This window comes from Lampetra fluviatilis, chromosome 49 (assembly GCF_964198595.1).
Source record: "Lampetra fluviatilis chromosome 49, kcLamFluv1.1, whole genome shotgun sequence".
Lineage (NCBI taxonomy): Eukaryota > Metazoa > Chordata > Hyperoartia > Petromyzontiformes > Petromyzontidae > Lampetra > Lampetra fluviatilis.
The window spans coordinates 10,028,300-10,047,583 of NC_136323.1; the positions used below are offsets into that span (position 1 = coordinate 10,028,300).

Below are 19,284 nucleotides of genomic sequence, written 5' to 3' on the forward strand. Positions count from 1 at the left end.
ATGGCCTCCGCGATAGCTGGAATGAAGGAGATGTCGCACAGATCGAGGTATGGGGACCTGTATATATCAGAGTGAAAGCTCTGGGTAAATGACAGCTACGAGGTTTATCACTCTCTTGTACTGTCAGTGAAATGTCAGAGTTTAAACTTAAACTAAACTATTTTTCTTTTACTAGGTAAGGCCCACTGAGCTATATAGTTATTTTCAGAAGCGACCTGGCCATCACATTTGATAGCTCAACGAAGTGGCTTATCATGTGGAAATGTACAGCAGCCAAATACTCTAAACGCGCGTTGATTTTAAACGTGGAAGGAAACAAATCCACGCGACCACGGGGAGAGAGACACGCAAACTCCAAATATGCAGCAGGTGTCAGGTTCGAGATTGAACTCACGACCTCCTGTATACCAGGCGTGGTAATTAACATCTCGCCACTGGTGCCCAAATAATGTAAGTCCACTGTAATCTGCGCTAATTCGATGGAGGAGGAACAACAACATTCTACTAACTCTCTTCCCGGAGCCTTTTCGTAGCGAGCAGACCTCAAACATTGACATTTGGCTCCTGAACGTACAGGTTCAGTATTGCCATACACAATTGTTTGTTCTTGTAACTTCCTGACCCCGTGCCCCAACTGGACATCTTGCGACAGAGAATTTCGTATATCATCGAATTCCACCTCGACTTTAAACACAACATTTGGTACAGTATTTGCTTTCTCTGAACTCTGCCTCCGAAGTTTGGAGGAAACTCCTCCGTGTTGGCATCGTCTCCGCGCCTCCCACGTGCCTCCATCTCTCCCGTCACGGCTGCCGGCAGCGACCGTGCGAGTGATTGGAGCTGCGTGCGCGTCTCACACTCCCCAAGGCAGTACCGACAACAGTACCGACAGTGCTCGTGGCGGCGCAGGTGACAACTTCACTCGCTACCGTCGTCACTGAGCGATGGTGAGCATCGGGCTGGCTCGAGTGGACGACTCCGTCGCGGGAAGGCACCCGGTAAGGGCCAAACTGATGCGCGCCGGGCGGGAAGTCCCTATACCCCTGCCTGCAGGTCTGCGAACGGCTCTGGGAGGTGCATGGATATAGCGACTTCCCGCCCACTGTCGCGGTAGTAGTATTTGTTGTTTCGTAGTAATAATAACAACTAATACCACTGCTACGACCGTTCGTTGGTTATTCGCTGCTATGTTGGTTCTCCGTGAGCCTCTGGCGTTCGCTTACAGTCGTACTCACGAGAAGTGATCACCCCAGGTTCGTAGCGCAGCGCGCTAACTGCTCACTCGCATTTCCACTCACACACTCACCCGCACTGCCACTCACTCACTTCCACGTCCACTCACTCACTTCCACGTCCACTCACTCACCCCCACTTCCACTCACTCACCCCCACTTCCACTCACTCACCCCCACTTCCACTCACTCACCCGCACGTCCACTCACTCACTCACTCACCCGCACTGCCACTCACTCACTCACTCACCCGCACTGCCACTCACTCACCCGCACGTCCACTCACTCACCCGCGCTTCCACTCACTCACCCGCACTGCCACTCATTCATTCACCCGCACGTCCACTCACTCACCCGCGCTTCCACTCACTCACCCCCACTTCCACTCACTCACCCTCAATTCCACTCACCCTCACTTCCACTCACCCCTACTCCCACTCACCCCCACTCCCACTCACCCTCACTTCCACTCACCCTCACTCCCACTCACCCCCACTCCCACTCACCCCCACTCCCACTCACCCCCACTTCCACTCACCCTCACTTCCACTCACCCCCACTCACCCTCACTTCCACTCACCCCCAATCCCACTCACCCCCACTTCCACTCACCCTCACTTCCACTCACCCTCACTTCCACTCACCCCCACTTCCACTCCCACTCACTCCCACTCACCCTCACTTCCACTCACCCTCACTTCCACTCACCCTCACGTCCACCCGCCCCCACTTCCACTCACCCTCACTTCCACTCACCCCCACTTCCACTCACCCCCACTCCCACTCACCCCGACTTCCACTCACCCCCACTTCCACTCACCCCCACTTTCACTCACCCCCACTCACCCCGACTTCCACTCACCCCCACTCCCACTCACCCCCACTCCCACTCACCCCCACTTTCACTCACCCCCACTCACCCCGACTTCCACTCACCCCCACTCCCACTCACTCCCACTCACCCTCACTTCCACTCACTCCCACTCACCCCCACTTCCACTCACCCGCACTGCCACTCACTCACTCACTCACCCGCACTGCCACTCACTCACTCACCCGCATGTCCACTCACTCACTCACCCGCACTTTCACTCACTCACTCACTCACCCCCACTTCCACTCACCCCCACTTCCACCCACCCTCACTTCCACTCACCCCCACTCCCACTCACTCACTAACTCACTTCCACTCACCCCCACTTCCATTCACCCCCACTCCCACTCACCCCCACTCCCACTCACCTTCACTTCCACTCACCCCCCTTCTGCTCACCCTCACTTCCACTCACCCACACTTCCACTCACCCTCACTCCCACTCACCTCCACTCACCCTCACTTCCACTCACCCGCACTTCCACTCACCCCGACTTCCACTCACCCCGACTTCCACTCACCCCCACTTCCACTCACCCCCATGTCCATTCACCCCCACTTCCACTCACCCCCACTTCCACTCATCCCGACTTCCACTCACCTCCACTTGCACTCACCTCCACTTCCACTCACCCCGACTTCCACTCACCCCCACTCACCCTCACTCCCACTCACCCCCACTCCCACTCACCCCCACTTCCACTCACCCTCACGTCCACCCGCCCCCACTTCCACTCACCCCCACTTCCACTCACCCCCACTCCCACTCACCCCGACTTCCACTCACCCCCACTCCCACTCACCCCCACTCCCACTCACCCCGACTTCCACTCACCCCCACTTCCACTCACCCCCACTTTCACTCACCCCGACTTCCACTCACCCCCACTCCCACTCACCCCCACTCCCACTCACCCCCACTCCCACTCACCCCCACTCCCACTCACCCCCACTTTCACTCACCCCCACTCACCCCGACTTCCACTCACCCCCACTCCCACTCACTCCCACTCACCCTCACTTCCACTCACCCTCACTCCCACTCACCCCCACTTCCACTCACCTGCACTGCCACTCACTCACTCACCCACACTGCCACTCACTCACTCACCCGGTTGTCCACTCACTCACTCACTCACCCGCACTTCCACTCACTCACTCACTCACCCCCACTTCCACTCACCCCCACTTCCACCCACCCTCACTTCCACTCACCCCCACTCCCACTCACTCACTAACTCACTTCCACTCACCCCCACTTCCATTCACCCCCACTCCCACTCACCCCCACTCCCACTCACCTTCACTTCCACTCACCCCCCTTCTGCTCACCCTCACTTCCACTCACCCACACTTACACTCACCCTCACTCCCACTCACCTCCACTCACCCTCACTTCCACTCACCCGCACTTCCACTCACCCCGACTTCCACTCACCCCGACTTCCACTCACCCCGACTTCCACTCACCCCCACTTCCACTCACCCCCACGTCCATTCACCCCCACTTCCACTCACCCCCACTTCCACTCATCCCGACTTCCACTCACCTCCACTTGCACTCACCTCCACTTACACTCACCCCGACTTCCACTCACCCCCACTCACCCTCACTCCCACTCACCCCCACTCCCACTCACCCCCACTCCCACTCACCCTCACTCCCACTCACCCCCACTCCCACTCACTCCCACTCACTCACTAACTAACTAACTTCCACTCACCCCCACTTCCACTCACCCCCACTCCCACTCACCCCCACTCCCACTCACCCCCACTTCCACTCACCTCCACTCACCTCCACTTACACTCACTCCCACTCACCCCGACTTCCACTCACCCCGACCTCCACTCACCTCCACTTGCACTCACCCCCACTCCCACTCACCCCGACTTCCACTCACCCTCACTCCCACTCACCCCCACTCACCCCACTCCCACTCACCCTCACTCCCACTCACCCGCACTTCCACTCACTCCCACTTCCACTCAACCTCACTTACACTCACCCTCACACTCACCCTCACTCCCACTCACTCACTAACTCACTTCCACTCACCCCGACTTCCACTCACCCCCACTCCCACTCACCCCCACTCCCACTCACCCCCACTTCCACTCACCTCCACTCACCTCCACTTACACTCACCCCCACTCACCCCGACTTGCAATCACCCCACTTCCACTCACCTCCACTTGCACTCACCCCCACTCCCACTCACCCCGACTTCCAATCACCCCCAGTCCCACTCACACCCACTCACCCTCCCACTCACCCCCACTTCCACTCACCCCCACTCACTCCCACTCACCCCCACTCCCACTCACCCCCACTCCCACTCACCACCACTCCCACTCACCCTCACTTCCACTCACCCCCACTCCCACTCACCCTCACTCCCACTCACCCTCACTTCCACTCACCCTCACTCCCACTCACCCCGACTTCCACTCACCCCGACTTCCACTCACCCCGACTTCTCTTCCTGCTTCTCCATTTGTACGGCTCCACTCTGGAGTTCCCTGCCATCTCGTTTCCCAGGCTCTTATAATAATGTTTTTCAAAAAAAAAAAGCAACCTGAACGCGTATACAATTGAAACATTGATCCTGCCGTTTGTTGGTGGCTAATTTATGTTTTGGGCCTATGCTCAGCAACTGGTTTAAAACTAGAACTGGCAGCTCAGGGCTCCCATCCCCGGATGATCCACCAACCCTCCATTCTAATCCCTGGGTTAAAGCGGTGCAACATCCACAAAGCATAGCACGTGTGGGAAGTGATGACTCATGCTGAGAATGTGTCTCTCTGCTCTACAGCAGAACTATGCAGTGTGTGAGTGTGCTTTATTAACCCAAGCAAGACACTACTGGTTCAAGCAAGCCTGACTCTGCTGATGAGACAATGCATGTTGAAACCGGTCCAGAGTTTGCTTCAATTGAACCTATGCTCATTTAATTGTCCACTCCCAAATGATCGTGTGGCCGATGGGATGTGTGAACAAATATTCTCAATTTTTTATGTGTAGGGTTTGGGAAGGAGCCGCGTTGTTCACTTATGCATTTGCTCCTTTGCTTGAGGGAACTGGATCGCAGAAGGGGAGAGAGCCCGCACCTCCGATTAGCACGGTTGGCTACGTACGGTGCGAAAGAAGTTCAACATACATACCTACACAGATACTTCATAATGCTGTGAACATAAAGAACAAATGCACTGCGTTCAAATGTAGAATGAGAGATAGTAAGCACTATGAAAAGTATGTTAAGTATCTTAAAACGAGCAATTGGAACCCTGATCGTTATTGATAGCCATAAATTATGGAAATTTCACCTTCCCTTGGCAGGAATTAGTTTCAAGTTTCATTTATTAGGTATAGCCCTGTGAGCCATTCGGCTCTTGAATCGGGTGCAACCGCAACAAACAAAAAACAAAAACATGAACAAGAAAACATCTTAAAGTTACTATGTGACTATGTGCAAACAGAAAATCCAAGAAAAGACAGCAAAATATTGCAGAAAAAGCACCATTGAGCTGGGCGTCGTGTGATCCAATGCTTTGGAGGCAAAGGTTGGTGGATCGCACAGATGTGCGAAGTCACTGAGCTGCGAGGTGGCCACAAGCTGCCAGTACAGAAAGTGGGTTCATGAACTGGTCTGTGAGAAGATTTTAGTCTTATACCTATCCTATTGGACAGTAGACACACGATCTCCAAGACCTACCCTAGCCGTTTCCCACCATGTGGCCTCGTCTTTCCCTCGGTCTCCAGACTCCCAAGTCTGCCTCGGCTATCAGCCCCCCCCCCATCCAGGATGCACCATGTCCCACCCAGCGCCTTATAAAATCTATAGCACTTATCAGCCCCGTCTTCCAGCATGCAAGCGCGGAGTTGTTACTTCCCACACCTCTTATTAGCACGGTTGGCTACGTACAGCGCGAAAGAAGTTCAACATATGCACGTACATTTCTACGACTACAATGCAGTTCTTAACCTTGTCATCACTTTTGTCATCACTGTTATTGTACCCAGGGTCTGCAGTCATACTCTGCCTGCACCTCGTTCGCACTGATGAAAGGGACCGCGGTGCTTGTGCTGGGTAAGGCCCCATGCCATGTGGCCCATCTCTTCACCTGGAGCTAATTTACACAGTCGTTTTGGGACACTTCCAGTCCAGATATTTAATATAGTGGCAATTACATTACAGAATGTCTGCTTTCTCAAGAAAGGGATGGGGAACAATTGGCCTGACTCACCTAATATGTGCTTGGCTCTTCAAAAAATAAAGCCAGGGCCATTGCCCCAAAACTTGACCTGCTATATATATTATTTGAAAGCCACAGTGTTATTGATGAACGTGTTGAGTTTTTGTTTGTGCTTTGTGCACCGAATAATTTGTTAATAATAATAATAAGTTAGATTGGGTAGGCCACTGAGAGACAGAAAGAGTAGCACATGGATCGTAGAACAAACACAAATGAGAGATGTAATTTTAACTAATGCTGTAAATAAGTGCTTGGGCAGGACACGCTCTAGAAGGCATGGCCGGTGGTTGACGCGTGATGGTTCAATGCCAGTTGAGTGAGAGAACACACCCGAGAGGATGTTCACCGTGGAGATGGAGTGATGAAATTCGCTCTTGTTCAGGTGCCAGATGGATCGTTACATCGCAGGACCATAACAGATGGTCATCGGTTGGGGAGGCCTTCACCCAGCAGTGGATCAATCATGGCTGATTAAATGAGCTTGAGGTTTATTCTTTGAAAAAGGCCGATATGCCACGGATTTATTAAGGATGCTCAACTCAACTACATTGTTTCAATAGTAATTACAGTGGTCCATCAGTTAACAATATTAATTGGTTCCACAAAAACCATCGTTAATTGAAATTATTGTTTATTGAATATCGGAAATACATGTTAAAGGCTTAATTTCTTCCAAGACGATCGAAAGTTGACCTTTTCCACCCTAAAAACATGGTTTATAATATTTAAACACGCAATTTAAATAAATAAACGTTATAACAGTATATTAAAGCATTAATAGAAAACATGGATACATAATGAATAAATAAAGCAGGGGTGTCCAAACTTTTGCAAAGAGGGCCAAATTTGATAAAGTGAAGATGCCCGGGGGCCAATAGTTCCTTCCGACATTTTTACCACAAAAGTTACGTGAAAACGCACACTGTTATAAAAAAATTATCATTGTCACAATTACCTTTATTTTTCAAATGACAATGTAAGCCACTCAACTCTAAAAACACAATTCTGCCTTTCATTCAGTCAGATAACATTGAACATGAGTTAAATATATTTGCCTCATGAACATTTTAAACTGGAGTTATAAGTAATGCAAAGTGGTCTGTTATCATTAAACTTTAAAACAAGTGAATTTTGCCCTTGTCTTTTACAAGATCTTTCAGAAAGCAAGAGTTTGTGTCACATCTACAGGTACATAACATCAACAGTTATAACCAAATCTCATTCAAGAGTTTAATAAAACAAGTGCCATAAGTCCAAGTGCATTAGTGTGCTTTAGGCTTTTCACTGTTAATAGTGACAGATGTTACCGTTCAAAACCCTCAATTTCAGATTGATCAAGGAACAGATAACTTGCTGACACTAATGAGAAGGGTGATACTGAGATCTAGATTTCAGTAAAGAGACCAGGTCTGGCTTGAGGGCAGTGGTTGAGATGCGAAAAATGCCACGCAAGTGGGAGTCACTCATCCTTGACCTCAATCGGTTCTTGTTTAAGTTCATGACTGAGAATGTTTGCTCACACAAATATGTGGAGCCGAATAAGCTCACCATTTTCTTAGCGAATGACCGCATTTCTGGAAACCTGCTTTTGTCCAGCTGCCGGTAAAAGTTAACAAGAGAACACTGCTGGTGTTTCCCGCGGCACTCATCGTCAAACTGCAGCTCAATGAGCTCCAGCTGCAGCTGTGGAGGAGCATCATCAGGGTCCACGGAGAAGGGGGAAGAGAAAAGCAACATGTCATTTTCAATAACTGCAAAGTTCCGATAGCATTTGTTAAATTCCACATAAAGTGATGCAATAGCTGTTGCATAACTCTTCATTTGCGCACCGATGTTGTCCTGTGGGAAACTGTCAATGACCTCTTTCAAAGCTGGGAAGTGCGCGGTGCAGGGCTCTGTTTGGGACAAGTGTTTTTGGAAAAGTTGCAGTTTGGTTTCAAAGGCCTTGATGTGAGCATATAGCTGGCTCACCACTGCATCTTTCCCTTGAAGATTAACATTCAGCGCATTCAGATGCTTCGTTATGTCAACCAAAAAGCCAGATTTGCCAGCCATACAGGATCGGACATTTCTTCCATTGGTTGTCTCTTCTCACCCAAAAAATGTCCAATTTCCTCTTTGAGAGAGAAAAATCGCTGGCGTGCGGACTCCCGACTTAGCGACCTCACATCGTTGTGATATATTACGTCACCATATTCAGCCTGGCTGTCACGCAATAACTGCTGAAACTGTCGGTGGTATAGAGCTTTAGAGCAAATAGAATTGATTGCCTTTGCCACTGGTTTCATAACATCCTCAAATTTGAGATGTTTGGCGCAGAGAGCTTTCTGGTGAATGATACAGTGAAGTTTAATAGCGTTGCCTGCTTCTTCGCTGACTTTATTGAAGATCAGTGTGGACAATCCACTTCGCTCACCAGCCATGGCAAGCGCACCATCGGTAATGATCCCAGAAACTTTACTCCATGGTAGTTTCATATCATCAACAGCTTCACAAACAGAAACGAATACATCTGTTCCTCTGGTTTTCCCTTTAAGGCTTTTGAGGTCAAGCAGCTCCTCTGTCACGTTCATGTTGTCATCAACTCCTCTTAAAAAAATAAGTATTTGTGCAGTGTCAGATGCATTGGTGCTTTCATCGCAGGCTAATGAGAAATAATCAAAAGCCACTCCCCTGTCCCCCAGTTGTCTCTGAATATCTGACGATATGTCCTCAACTCTCCGTGCCACAGTGTTGCGTGCCAGGCAAACATTAATAAATTCTTGCTTCTTCTCGGGGCAAATGTTCTCCACCATTTTCATGACACAGTCTTTGATAAACGCACCTTCAGTAAAAGGTTTGCCATGTTTAGCTATTAACATGGCCACTTCGTAGCTGGCTTTGGTGATGTTTTCCTTTGACTCACAGGCCGGCGTGAAGAATCGCTGTTGGAATGCCAGAGCAGCTTTAAGTTGCTTTACTTTTTCAGCGTGGTCACTCCCTGTTAGCTTGTCGTATGTTGTAGCATGTTTAGTCTCGTAGTGCCTCTTTACGTTGAAATCCTTAAACAAGGCAACCGTCTCTTTACAAATTAGACAAACACAATTTCCTCGATTTCCAGTGAAGAAGTATTGTAATTCCCACCACTCCTGAAAGCGGCAGCCCTCACTGTCAACTTTTCTCTTTTTATTTGCAGTCGCCATGGCAGAAATGATTCGAGAAGGGTTCGCGGCACGGATGCAGAGCCAGAGAGCATTAGAATGGTGCTGCCACCATGTGGCGGAACGAGGAATTACATCTTTAAAGTTTTACGATTTATTTATTCTGACAGAGCTAGCGAGCCATAAATAACACATTATAAGACCGAAGCTGCGGGCCGTATGAAATCTGACCGCGGGCCGGACTTTCGACATGCCTGAAATAAAGCATAACAAGGTGCATAAATAGAGCGTAAAAAAATGTCTTACCTTCAGCTAAGAAGATGGATGGCTTAGGTCTACTGAGTCCACTTAGGAGTGCTCTGATTGGCCGAAATTGGCATCTGCGTGATATTGTAAATATCGTTAATCGAAAATGTTGCGTTAATAGAAACAATGGGACCCTATGGAAGACAGATCGTTAATCAATGGCATCGTAAACCGGAGACCACTATATTATTTATTCACTTAAAGCTTTCGTGACTGCAGGAATTCATATTCTTTGGGTCTTTCGGTAAAGCCACGTAGATAGAAAAAATAATAACAATATATCGATGTTTCGATCGCAACACAAGCAATCGTCATTACCTGCTGACGTCATATCCTGAAGACGATTGCTTGTGTTGCGATCGAAACGTCATGATATTGTTGTTATTTTTATTATTATTTTTTATCTACGTGGCTTTACCGAAAGACCCAAAGAACACTGTATTATTACTTCGTATTTTACAGGGATTTGTGTTGCACCTTCTCACGTGACTTTTATGTAGTGAGGAACTTTTTCAAAAAACTATTTCGAGCCTCTTTAAGAGCACATAATACGGTCCATTTCAGAAATTCCCTTCACACACACGAGCCGTTGGCCACTGCAGGAAGCTGAAAGTCTCGACGTAGGATTGTGGAAAGTTATGTTTTATTAGCAGCAACACGTAAACAATACGCTACAAAACCGGTAACCAGTTTGCCGCACGTATAAAGATGTCTCCATCAATAACCATAACTGGACTTGCCATCCAGAGGTTCTATCTCCCAGCGAGGCAGTTGGAATATAGGGGTAAGATTCTTAAATCCCCCCACCAATTTCCATCCAGCAACATAAATGGATACACTGCAGTTAGTTGATCGGCAGGTCGCGTGTGGTAGGGTAAAGTGTTGGTACTCACACCGCTTTCCAACACGGCTCGTCAGTGTGGAAGAGTAGGCCAAGTACCCTCTCAAGCTCCTTCTAGTGGAGGCCCTTCTTGCAGCAGTGGCATAAGCTATTGTATGGCTGCAATTTGACCTTTTATTTACCCACATTATTTATCTCGAGTCATGCCGCTGTACCCTTTGTATATTCGCACGTGTCATTCATCGCATTACGAATATTCCGCTGGATTAAATTTCCAGTTCCTGACTTTCAGAATTGGTAACTGATTCTGAAAATGGTTACCAGGTATTGTTTGACAATTCCAACTGTCTCGTACTTACCCTATGGCCAGAGTGCTGACCGCAAGGAAATTTTGCACACAAAAGTTGCAGAAATCCATTGCTTAGTTCATGCTTGGTTTGTGCCTATTACAGAAGGAAGTTGGGATTGTGGTCTGGGATGTGTAGACCTAATGGACTAATATCTTTGTTGTGATAACTTCTTTTGTTGTTTGTGTTTCTTTTGTTTTGGTGCCATTTCTTCATTTGTTTATTCATTTTAGAATTTGCTTGGTAGTAGTAGGGTTTTCATTTGCTTGGTCGCGGCTGTATATGAGATTTCGTCCTGATATATAATTAATGTACAGCGTTATGGGATGCTATTTGCATGAATGACACTCTCTAAAATGAAAGTATTAATAAAGACCAAAACTGGAGGATTTCTCCATAACTCTGGCTGTCGCCTGATGAGGCTGGTGGTAATTACCATGGAAACGTCGTAGTTGAATTGTTAACGTTGTGGGTTTACTCTTCAACACACCGGTGTGCTGAACTAGTAACGAATTGGCATGTTTTGTTTATGTGACAAACCTTACTAATTGGCTGTGTCAGGTGGTTGCGGGTTTAATGGCATGCATATTCTTAGGTTTTTTCGGTAAAGTCACGTAGGTAAAAAATTAAAATTAATAAAAGTAAAATAAAATGAAAATCACGACGTTTCAGAGGCAACACAAGCTTCCGTCTTCAGGTGGAACTGTCACAGCACGATAGCTGTATCAAATGAGAGAAATTCCAAGAACACAGTATTTGTATATACTGTATACTGGTTGAGGGTGGGAGGAGCCAAGGTAGGCCCTGAATATTATTTTTGTGAGGTTCGGTGCGGCTGAAGCACGCTGTTAGGAATGAGCCTTTGTTGTGTAAACTAGGTGCGGATGATGTAAAGGTGCATGTCAGGAATGCAGCGATTTCAGCCGCACCACCTCTACATGACAATAGGCTCAGTCAACCATTCTACACAACAAAGACTAATTTCCTGGCAGCGATTTAAGCGCACCACCTCTACATAATAATAGGCTCAGTCAACCATTCTACACAACAAAGACTCATTTCCTGGCAGCGATTTCAGCCACATCATCTCTACATAACAAAAAGGCTCAGTCCCTTTAACATGCACCTTTACATCATCCGCACCTAGTTTACACAACAAAGGCTCATTCCTAACAGCGTGCTTCAGCCGCACCGAACCTCACAAAAATAATATTCAGGGCCTACCTTGGCTCCTCCCACCCTCAACCAGTATATATACAAATACTGTGTTCTTGGAATTTCTCTCACTTGATACAGCTATCATGCTGTGACAGTTCCACCTGAAGACGGAAGCTTTTGTTGCCTCTGAAACGTCATGATTTTTATTTTATTTTTATTTTACTTTTATTAATTTAAAAATTTTACCTACGTGACTTTACCGAAAAAACCTAAGAATATGAATCCTTGCAGTCACGAAAGCTTCAAATCTAGAATTAACGACATGCATTTATATTTACGCGACATAACCCAAAATACCTCTTATGGATATTTGTTGTGAAAACCTGCTACGTGTTAAACTGAAAGCATTATTATTGTTATGTGTAGGCACCCCGGCGATGGTTTTTCTACAGAGCCTGCTGAAAAAGCGCCTGCCCTACGGCTTCCAGTGGAACATCTTAACTTCCGTGTGTATGTGACACACAGCCACTGCATTATTCATCACAGCACACAGGACGGCTATGCGTTGGGCTATGTTACAGCACAGCATTGTAACAAAATGGAACTACAACTGCACCAGAGTAGGATGCTTCACATTTGTCCAGCTTTTCAGCCCTTACCTTCTCACCCTCTTAACCACAATAGACATATTTGAGACCATCCACAGCTTGGGAGTGGGAAATCAGGAAGTAAGGTGGCCACAAAACCTGCTCTTATCTTTCAATTAGCACGAGCTCTATATAAAAAAAATGACATTGCATAGTAAACCCTCACTATGTGCGAGTTGCTAAATGTAGGCTCATTCTTTATTCGCAAGCGTGCCAGACTCTGGTATTCCTGATGATACTATGTCGTGTTAGACCACCGACACCGGGGAGGTGCGTGCAGAGTGTTGTTACGTTTGAAATGGTCTGCAAAAATCTGGCACGTCCTCTCGGCTGTCCGCTTAGTCCTCAAGTCTCGCAGTAATCCCGCTCTGATCTCGCTTTTGTGCATTTTTACTTTATACATTTTGGTATAAATAAATCGACTGTGAGGTTCATGAAAAAGATTGGCGAGTGCTCTCCAGAGTGTTAAATGATAACAACTGTGCGTTGCTAGCAAACACCTGCATCTCCCAAGGAGTCATCCACCTGAAATCCTTGGAATTACAAACACCTCAATCATTGTCAAATCACCATCCTCAAAGGAAATAAAAAAAAAACACATTGCTCTTTATAATGTATTATGGATTTATTGTCGTCATTGTTTTGCTAAATATTTACCATTTCCCACCTATGTTCACTCGTACCTAGATCGAAAACCCATTTCTCCTATTGGAACAATGTTTCTGCATTTGCGAATTTTACAATTGCGAGCAATTTCAAGAATGTAACCCACACGTACAACAAAGTTTCTAACAATACCAGTACCAGATTTGAGTGCAAATCGATTATTGCCACCCGACACACACACACTAATTCCCAGACTGCTTGGGTCAAACCCAGACTGGTGGTGTAATGATCGAGTTCCAGTCGTCGAATCACAGTCTGGACTTTATTTACACACGCGCGTATCTCAAACGCAATTCACAACCGTTTTCCGAAATCACTTAAATATATCTAAATGTGATAACGCTAACTATACGTGATGTGTGTGGCGAGATGTTAACTACCTCGCCTGGTATACAAGAGGTTGTGGGTTCGATTCCGACCCTGACACCTGTATATTTGGAGTTTGCATGGTCACGTAGATTTTTCTCCAGGTCCTCCAGTTTTTCCCTCTACATTAAGAATAAACATCAAGCGTTTAGAGTATTTGGCTGCTGTAAATATCCACGTGATGATAACCCACTTCTTGAGAAATCTTTCGTGATAGCTAGTGTCTCTGCCTCGCTGTGCGCTGCGTTGCACCGCTAGCTGAGTAGTTAACCTCGCGTCCAATAAACCCTCAGAGCCAGGATGAACGTCCGACTCCAAACGTCATTGATTGAATTTAACGAGGTAAAACTGGTAAGAAAACAGCACAGATACAGCATCTGTTAATACCCGGAAACACCAACACAATGAATGAACACCACAGCATCATAACATTGTCTTAGATAACATGTTTCTAAACAATAGATCCTGGATGGACCAGGCCCCTACATTACCACTGAATAACTATACAAGAGCATAAGCTGCTGTGTTACATAAAGGCACATCGTGTATTCATCACACTGCACCCCAAATGTACAGTATTACACATAACACTAAATTCTGGATGAGATATTTTGTCATCCTTGCTCTCAGGATCGCAATATAGTTACTTGGGTACAAATTTGACTCGACTTATTAAATTACAAGTAACATTCACAATAAGGAAAGTTACAGGCTTCGTTGTTAACTAGGCCTCGTATTTATCATAACAATTTAACAGCATTATAAAGGCATTTACATCATTATAACGGTCATTCTAACATTATAACAGTATGGCCAATATTATAAGAACATAAACGAACTTACAGACAATGCTTCTTAAAGTCCCATAATGGACAATTGCGGCTGGCTTCACTGGAACGTGATGTGTGCCGCCATCTTGAATTATGTGTGTAATGGCCGACACCCGCGTGGTTGAGCGGGAATCTTAAATCGCAACTTCCTGGTCACGTGACCAAAATTAGCATCAAAAACAGGAAATTCCTGTGTACATACGCCCCCCCCCCCATCTGCCGTGAGGCAAAACCCCTGCCGTGAGGCAGAACACTCCCCGTCTGGTATCTAAGATATGCCACCATTTATTTCCTATCTAAACAAATGCATAACAACTTCAACGGGTCAACTTATTTATCCATATCTTTGCGAGAGAGAAGTAGTACTGTCTCGACTATGGGCCTGACCAAAGTTCTTGCGACACCTTGCTTCGCAATCATAACCTAGACTTTTCTAACTTTTCCATCGGCGCTTGGAATCGACTTGAGGATACGGCCCATTGGCCACTCATTCCGTTTGGCTTGGTTGTCCTTCAGTAGGACGAGGTCGCCTTCTTGGATGTCTGGTCTGTTAGACTGCCACTTGTTGCGCACTTGGAGTGTCTCAAGGTACTTGTTTTTCCAGCGATGCCAGAACATGTTCGCAAAGCTCTGCACTTGTCTCCATTGACGTCTGTAGAGGTCTGCAGTGCTGGCCTCCTCGGTAAGTGCTGTGAGCACGTCTGTCTTCTGGGTAAGAAGTGTAGCAGGAGTCAAGATGAATGGTGACTCCGGGTCGGTTGAGACTGGGATCAGGGGTCTTGAATTAATTATGGCTGAGACCTCGGCCATAAGAGTGGTCAAGACCTCGTGAGAGAGCCGCGTGGACCCGACATCACATAGCATGGAGTCGAGAATGCGTCGAGCAATCCCGATCATGCGTTCCCAGGCTCCACCCATATGCGAAGAGTGAGGAGGATTGAAGATCCATTTACAGCCTTGGTCACAAAGGTATTTCCTGACAGAATCATCTTCGACATTCTCCGTATTGATCTTAAGCTCTTTACATGCTCCAGTGAAATTGGTTCCACAATCAGAACGGAGTTGCTTGGCTGGCCCTCTGATGGCGAATAATCTCCAGAGTGCATTTATAAAGATCGAAGAGTCCATGGACTCGATGACTTAGATGTGCACTAATCGTGTACTCATACAGGTGAACAGCACTGCCCAACGTTTGCTGTTCGCGAGCCCTCCTCTGGTGCGGCAGGAGATGACTGTCCATGGTCTGAACACGTCGATCTCTACAGAGGTGAAGGGAGGTTCCACACTGAGTCGATCAGCTGGGAGGTCTGCCATTTTCTGTTCTTCCTGTTTTCCACGTAGCTTGCGACACCTGATAAACTTGTGGATTGTGCTTGCGATGCACCTCTTTGCTCCAACGATCCACAGCCCTGCAGATCGGATTGCTCCTTCTGTAAAGTGCCGACCTTGGTGCTTTACCTTCTCGTGGTAGTGGCGCACAAGTAAAATTGCGATGTGGCTCTGGCTTGGGATTATGATGGGGTTTCGTTCATTCTCATCTAATTTTGCATTCCCTAGCCGACCACGGATCCTGAGCAAGTCGTCTTTGTCCATTCTGGGGTTTAGCTTTCTGAGGGTGCTGACCCTAGGAAGGCCTTCTCCCTTGTTGATGGCCTTGATCTCACTTGCATAAGCTGCCTGTTGCACACAGCGGAAGATTGATTTCCTTGCTCTGGAAAGCTCGTCTTCAGTGCGTGGCACTGTGCAGTGATGCCATCCATTGCAGCTACCAGTGGTGTCTCTCATCGGGCGATGGAAGCAGTCTGCGATATGTATTAGATGTGCTATCGCTCCCACGAGCGTTGTCCATTTCGAGAAATGTTCAAAATGGTGTGGACTCGGTGAACTTCTTGGTCGCACATTTGTTACGAAAGTTGTCACTTGATGACGAATCTCCTTATCTGATTCGGGCTCTATGAGTCCAAAGGTCTCTTTGGTAGTACATGGGCCACCGTCACGTCGTAAGAGGAACGCTGGACCCGTCGGCCAGATTGTTTGCTTCAGCAGAAATGCAGGGACAGACCTAGTTACGAGATCTGGTGGATTCTGGTCAGTTGGAACATAATTCCATTGCTCCGGCTGCGTCGATCTCCTGATGCGTTCCACCTGGTTGCTGATGTAGGTGTAGAACCTTCTGGTTTAGTTGTTTATGTAGCCTAGTACGACCTTACTGTCTGTGTAGAACTTGACCGCGTCCAGTTTGACGTCCAATTCGTCTAAGATCAGTTCCGACCACCTCTGTAGCAAGAACGGCTCCACACAGCTCGAGCCTTGGGATGGTATGTTCCGGTTGTGGGGCCAGTTTGGCTTTGCCCAATATGAACCCAACATGCTGGATCTATTCTGCGCTTGTGGTTTTTAGGTAAGCTACGGCTGCTACGGTCATCATAGAAGCATCTGCAAACACATGTAACTCCTTCCGTTGGGTTACGGAAAGGGATGTGGGCGTGTAGGAACGTGGAATCTGCAGCTGCTCAAGTGCCTCTAAGGAATTTCTCCAAGTTTCCCATTCTTGTCGCCGTTCCTCCGGCAACGGGCTATCGCAGTCTTGTGTATCAGCACAAAGGTCTCTGAGTATCCAACGGCCTTGAATGGTGACCGGCGCTACAAATCCTAGTGGATCGTACAGGCTGTTTACCATCGACAAGATGCCACGTCGCGTGTAAGGTTTCTCTCCAATTGATACTCAGAACGTGAACGTATCCGCTTTCAGGTCCCAACTCAGTCCAAGGCAGCGTTGGATTGGTGGTGTATTGACGTTAAGGTCCAAGTCTTTCAAGTCTTTTGAACGATCGTCTGAAGGAAACGCTTTTATCACTTCTGCGCTGCTGGACGCTATCTTGTGAAGTCTCAGTTGCTAACATTCCTTGCGTCCTTTGGAGCAGATCGATGGCTTCTGAGGCCGTGGGCATTGATTTAAGTGCATCGTCAACGTAGAAATCTCGCTCTACAAATCGCTTGGCGTCTTTCCCAAATTCCCCTTCTCCTGCCTGCGCGGTCCTCCTAAGTCCATAGGTGGCTACCACTGGGGATGGGCTGTTGCCGAAGACATGCACCTTCATTCTGTATTCAACAATTCGATAATCGACGTTGTTATTGCGGTACCACAGAAACCTGAGGTAATTTCTGTCATCTTCTCGGACAATGAAACAGTGGAACATTTGTTGAATGTCGGCTGTTACGGCGATTGACTCCTTTCTGAAACGGGTGAGTAACCCTAGGAGACTGTTGTTCAAGTCCGGTCCGGTGAGCATTACGTTGTTCAAGGAAATGCCCTTAAATTGAGCACTGGAATCGAACACCACTCTGATCTGATCCGGCTTCTTTGGGTGATACACGCTAAAGATTGGTAAGTACCAGCATTCCTGTCCTTCTTCTAGAGGAGGAGCTGCTTCAGCGTGACCGCTGTCAAATATGTTTTTCATGAAGGACACAAAATGATTCTTCATCTCTGGTCTCTTGTCCAAGGTGCGGCGCAGTGAGTTGAGCCGTGAGAGGGCTTGCTCTCTATTGTTGGGTAGCCGGCATCTGGTATTACGAAATGGCAGAGGGGCAACCCAACTGTTTGACTCATCTTGGAAGAACTCTCTGTCCATTATTTTCAAGAATTCTTTATCCTCTAGCGATGGAGCAGGTTTGTCGTCGTCCTTCGTTGTCACGAACACCGTATGTCCAACATCATCTTTCAGCATAGAGGTTTCTTCGTCGGCCTGCATGATACAGCCTTGACTTCTATCGTCGAATTTCTCTTTCAGCGTAAAGTGGTTGGGGCACGGTTTGAAGAGCGACGTACGTCCATTCGTGAGTACACTCGTTCTGAATGTGCTAATGTGGTCTGGTTTGTGTGTTCCATCGAGACAAACATCACCTACGATGACCCATCCTAGGTCAAGTCTCTGGGCGTAGGGAGCGTCGTGAGGTCCGTTGCGTTGATCACGAACCTTCTGGACTCTCAGCATGTCCCTGCCAAGCAGAAGTAAAATCTGTGCCACGTGATCCAATGGCGGGATGAATTCTGCTATGGGTTTCAGGTGTGGGTGGTGACATGCGACTTCGGGCATGGAAATCTCACTCCTGTCGTCCGGTATCTCATTGCACTCTGTCACCGTAGGAAGGGCTAGCTTCATGGTGCTATCCATGGTTTCCACCATGAGGCCGCTCGCTCTTCTTCCCGCTGTCTCCATCAGTCCTGAGCATGTTCTGAGCGTGTATGGAAAGGAATTCCCACTAACGCTTAGCTGATCAAAGAACTCTGACCTTGCCAAAGACTTGTTGCTCTGGTCGTCCATTATGGCGTACATCCTTACTGCCCTTTCAGGATGTTCTTTGGGATACACTCGGACGAGGCATATCTTTGAGCAAGATCTTCCTTTGAAGCCTTCTCCGCAGACTTCTGTGCATTTGGTTGTGATTGAGGAAGTGAGTGCGGCGGTCTCGCCTTGCTCCCCACCGTGCTCTGCTTTGGGATCGGAAGCCTTAGTGCCACTGGGTTTCGAGTAAAATGTGTGCAGAGCAGTTGCGTATTTGTCGCTGCCACATTCCTCGCACTTGATATCTGCCTTGCAATTCCTTGCAAGGTGG

General features: G+C 47.6%; 1 protein-coding gene across 1 annotated transcript in view; it reads left to right on the top strand.

Annotated features, from left to right (window-relative positions):
• Window positions 1–779: 779 nt before the first annotated feature.
• The window catches only part of TMEM141 (transmembrane protein 141), a 45,351-nt gene continuing 26,846 nt past the window's right edge, over window positions 780–19,284 (top strand). Inside the window, exons 1-3 of the mRNA XM_078877812.1 lie at window positions 780–998; window positions 6,131–6,197; window positions 12,582–12,665. Coding sequence (XP_078733938.1) covers window positions 945–998; window positions 6,131–6,197; window positions 12,582–12,665 — 205 coding nt within the window. The 5' untranslated portion in view covers window positions 780–944. The remainder of the gene's footprint in view (window positions 999–6,130; window positions 6,198–12,581; window positions 12,666–19,284) is intronic.